This window comes from Galeopterus variegatus, unplaced genomic scaffold (assembly GCF_000696425.1).
Source record: "Galeopterus variegatus unplaced genomic scaffold, G_variegatus-3.0.2 Scaffold7200, whole genome shotgun sequence".
Lineage (NCBI taxonomy): Eukaryota > Metazoa > Chordata > Mammalia > Dermoptera > Cynocephalidae > Galeopterus > Galeopterus variegatus.
In genome coordinates this window covers 32,301-36,111 of record NW_007733311.1, presented here as the reverse complement: position 1 = coordinate 36,111, position 3,811 = coordinate 32,301, and the positions used below count along the sequence as shown (strand labels likewise).

The 3,811-nt window shown below is 53.3% G+C and overlaps 1 protein-coding gene across 1 annotated transcript in view; it reads right to left on the bottom strand.

Annotated features, from left to right (window-relative positions):
• Positions 1-3,811, bottom strand: part of LOC103607165 (tensin-3-like) — a gene marked incomplete at its 3' end in the record, with an annotated part of 109,701 nt that overhangs the window by 74,557 nt on the left and 31,333 nt on the right. Inside the window, exons 8-9 of the mRNA XM_008591702.1 lie at positions 1,341-1,453; positions 331-391 (exon numbers count right to left, since the gene is read on the bottom strand). Of these exons, the coding sequence (XP_008589924.1) occupies positions 331-391; positions 1,341-1,453 (174 nt within the window). The remainder of the gene's footprint in view (positions 1-330; positions 392-1,340; positions 1,454-3,811) is intronic.

Sequence of the window (3,811 nt, the reverse complement as noted above, 5' to 3'; positions counted from 1 at the left end):
TGTGGCTACCTCTCGTCTTAAATGCAAAGGAGAGGGAAAAAAAAATACAATGGGATGCTGTTTTAGGACTTTAATGTGTTCACTTCTAAACAGCAAATGGCTCTCTCTCCTCTGAAAACTCCAGTGCCCACACTGATTGATGGAGCCAAGTGCTGTGAGAGCCACAGCCCACGTGCATGGGGCAGGAGTGCAGGCCACCAAAGGGTGGCCTCTAGATTCTTTCTGGTTCCCTGGTGTTGTCCTGCTCCCTCACCCCCACACCTTCCTGTGGCACAGGCAGCGGTTCCCTGGGCTGTCCGCAAGTCCCACGGGAGAGGCTCCAGCACTTACTAGATGCCTGACGTGTACACGGGCTGCATGGCTTGGTAGAGCTTCAGGAAGGGCCGGCACACTGAAAGAGAGGCACAGCTGTCTGTGAAGACATGATGGGACATCCGAGCAGGAGTTCAGTGAGCAAAGAAAGAGAACAGCGCTAGGAGAGCGGAGACCGCCCGTGCTGCCTCTGAGGTTTGGGACGGCAGCATGTGGGGTCAGACCTGTGCATAAGGGAGATGCCCGCCCCACTGCTACAGACAGAGGTGGGCCTGCCCGGAGGCCAGATCTGGTCCTAAGAGCCTGCAGAGCCACAGGTTGACCTTTACGCAGAGAGTGACCAGGGGCACTGAACAATCCAGCCAGGCTACCTTAACGAGCAACTCAGCAGTCACTCTGGACATGATGACCACGGGGGTCTGAAGGCACAGATGTACTTTAGAGAGGAAAGAAACTGATAAGCAAGCACCTGCAGGGGGTTGAGGAGATGGGGTCAAGTTCCTGACTACCAGCCATGTGCTGTGAGCACCTGCATGGGACTGAGGAGGAGGGGACAGGGTCCTGATCACCGACTCTGTGCTATGTACTTTCTACGGATCATTTTCAAGGGGAAGGAGAAGGTGGGATCATGAGACACACTGGGGGAGGCCTGGTCACACTCATGACACTCTCCTGTTGGGCTTCTCTCAGGGCTGGGTTAGCCCCAAGGCCAACTGCACAGATGACCCCAGAGACTGTCGACCAGAGCAACACATGCCTGACTGAGCCACTGCATGCAGGACATGGGTATTTGTGCTCCCCTCACTGGCCACCTGTCCCTCCCCTGATAAGGAGCTTGGCCCAATCCCACGTGGCCGGCACTCGGTGCACACGTGGGGTCCCAGCCAGTGACCAGGGAGGCTGAGGAGCAGACCCTGGGGTTGCCTCTGGCCCTCACAGAAGGAAAGGGGAGGCCTGTTCATGTTGAGGGAACCAGGACCAGCACCAATGGACCACCAAACACAGCACCCCGTCTGCAGGACACTCACCTCCACCCGTGTCAAAGTTGGGGGAGCCGTGGAGGATGACAAGATGCAGGAACAGAGGCGAGGTGTTCATTTTCACTGATCCCGACAGCAGCCCGCTGAGAAACTGAACATACCTGCAAAGGATAGACAGCTTAGGCTTCCCAGAAGTGCTCCCAGCTCCAGCCAGGGTCCAAGTGGGAGCTGGGAGGCAGGAGGGAACTGGGTGAGAAACACAACCTGCTTTTCCAGGGTCCCGGGGAAGAACCTGCTCCCAGTGCTCACAGCATGGTAAGGTCTCGGCCATACCCTAGAGGGCCACAGCCACATGGGGACTCCATCCCATACCCTGGGGACTTCCTGCACAGACCACGTGCCTGGCACTGAGGACACAGAAGCACAGCAGCTCCTGGGAGTGGGCGTCCCATACCTGGAGACTTCCATACCTGTCCATAGAACCCAACGCCGGGCAGGGATAGGACACGAGGCTAGCACATGGGTGTGCCCTGTAGCTAACATGGCACCTGTGATGGGGGCACCGAGCTCAGAGGAGTCCGCGTCCCTGTCCTACTCTGCAGCCTTTGATGCCACACCTGATAGCAAGAGCCTCCCCTACCTGCACTCCCCTCTTCATGCCCAGCTCCAAGGCAGAGGCCACATCTGCTGTGGGCCTGGAAGACGTGACTCTTCCTCTTGGAGTTCCAGGCACCAGCCTTGTGCACCTGTGCTGACAGCATATCCCCTTCCGTGTGCACTTGGGGTCAAGAATAACATTTCTGCACTAGGAATGTTTATCACCAGGGCCCTTCTGAGGCATGACATGGTGGCAGTGACCAGAAAGCAAGCCGGACCGCCTGCCGTGCTCACTGATGCTCACTCAACCTTGGCCTCCCTCCCATGCCTACCTTGGAGGCCGGTTCTGTATGCACCTGGGCCCCAGGGCCTGGCCCCTGTCCTGAGGTCCCTCACCATGGCCGCACTGCAGCCACATAACATCAACTGTAGCCGGCAACACCTGGTGTGGAATCTATTTGTTTACATGTCTGTCTCCACCAAAGCACTGCAATCTTTGCAAGAGAGAAAAACCCAAACAATCAAAACCCCACAATATCTACCCATCAATGCATATCTCTCACACCCATAGCAGACCCAAGTAGGAAGCAGCCCTTCCCAGGACGGAAACCAGCATTAGACTTGCCCTTACTTAGGTTAAAAAAAAAAATCTCTAATTTATGCAGGCAATTCATACCCAGTCCTTTATTCAAGCAGCTGAATTTACACACAAAGCAAATTGCACAACAGGAAAACTTCTGATAAGTATTTTTTTAAAAATCCCTACTTATAGTCCACCCTCATAACCACTTGTAAAAGCAAAACCTTACATTTCCTCTAGGAAAATGTTAGAAAAAAGTGCTTGCTTCAACTTAGGTACAATGTACAGCAAAAAACAGGGCATTTTGGTGTTTCCTCCTTATGGTGGCAAATTGCTCTTCTCTTTCAGAATAGGGTGAAACCTCAGGAGAGTCACAGACACCTGACAGTCCCCCTCGAGACCCTCGGGCCCTGCGAGGCCATATGACCAGGCCACAGCGGCTGGGCCTCCATGCAGTTCCCACGTGCCTTCCCTGCCAGGTATTTTCTGCCCTGACAACAAGACTCAACTTCTGCTGTATGCAGACAGAGCAACTGGTGACTCGTCTATTCTTAATCATCTAAATGTTATTACGCCTTGCAGATTCCATGGGTTCTGTGGCTCCCTGGTTTTGGGCAAAGGCCAAGGGATCAGAGACATTTGGATTAGGGGCCTGAGTCACCACGTCTGGGCAGTTTTTCCTCCATCCAGCACTGGGCAGCCCTCGACACGAGAAAACCTGCTTCCTCCACTGGTCCTGCTTGTCCTGTGTGTCGGCAGCCCAGCGGGTTGACTCCATTAGTGCCTGGAGGTTTGCTTGGTGCCTTTGCAGTGACAACTCAGGTGAGATGACACCTTATCCTCTGCACATTCTCAGGGCCAATGTACAAGCAGATCCAGGCCTCGGGGTGGAATGAGTTTTTGTTTTGCATTTTCCTGCAAACGTGGATCGTTCTGCAGTTCTAGGCCTGAGGGACTCCTGGTGATGCAGCGTGAACAGCCAGAGAAAAAGCACAAAAAGTCACTTCCTTCATGGGAGGACAGTCAAGGTGATGGCAGAAGAATTTCATTTCATAGCAAGCTCTCAGAGAAAGAGGCCAAAGACCAGGGCCAGAGGCTCACTCATGGTTAGATGGGAAGGGAAGGAAGCCACTCGCCACCTGGGACCCAGGACTTCCCAGGTCCGGCTCTCTACAGTCCCAACTTCCCAGATTGGTCTACATAGCACTGCTTGCTTCATAACTTAACCTATCAAAAAGTAATACATTCAAATAAGCTCTTGGCGTACAATTCTTAACTGTCCTTTCTTGAAAATTAGTTTTTATAAATTCATATTTTCAGGTGAATGAAAGCAAAAAAATGT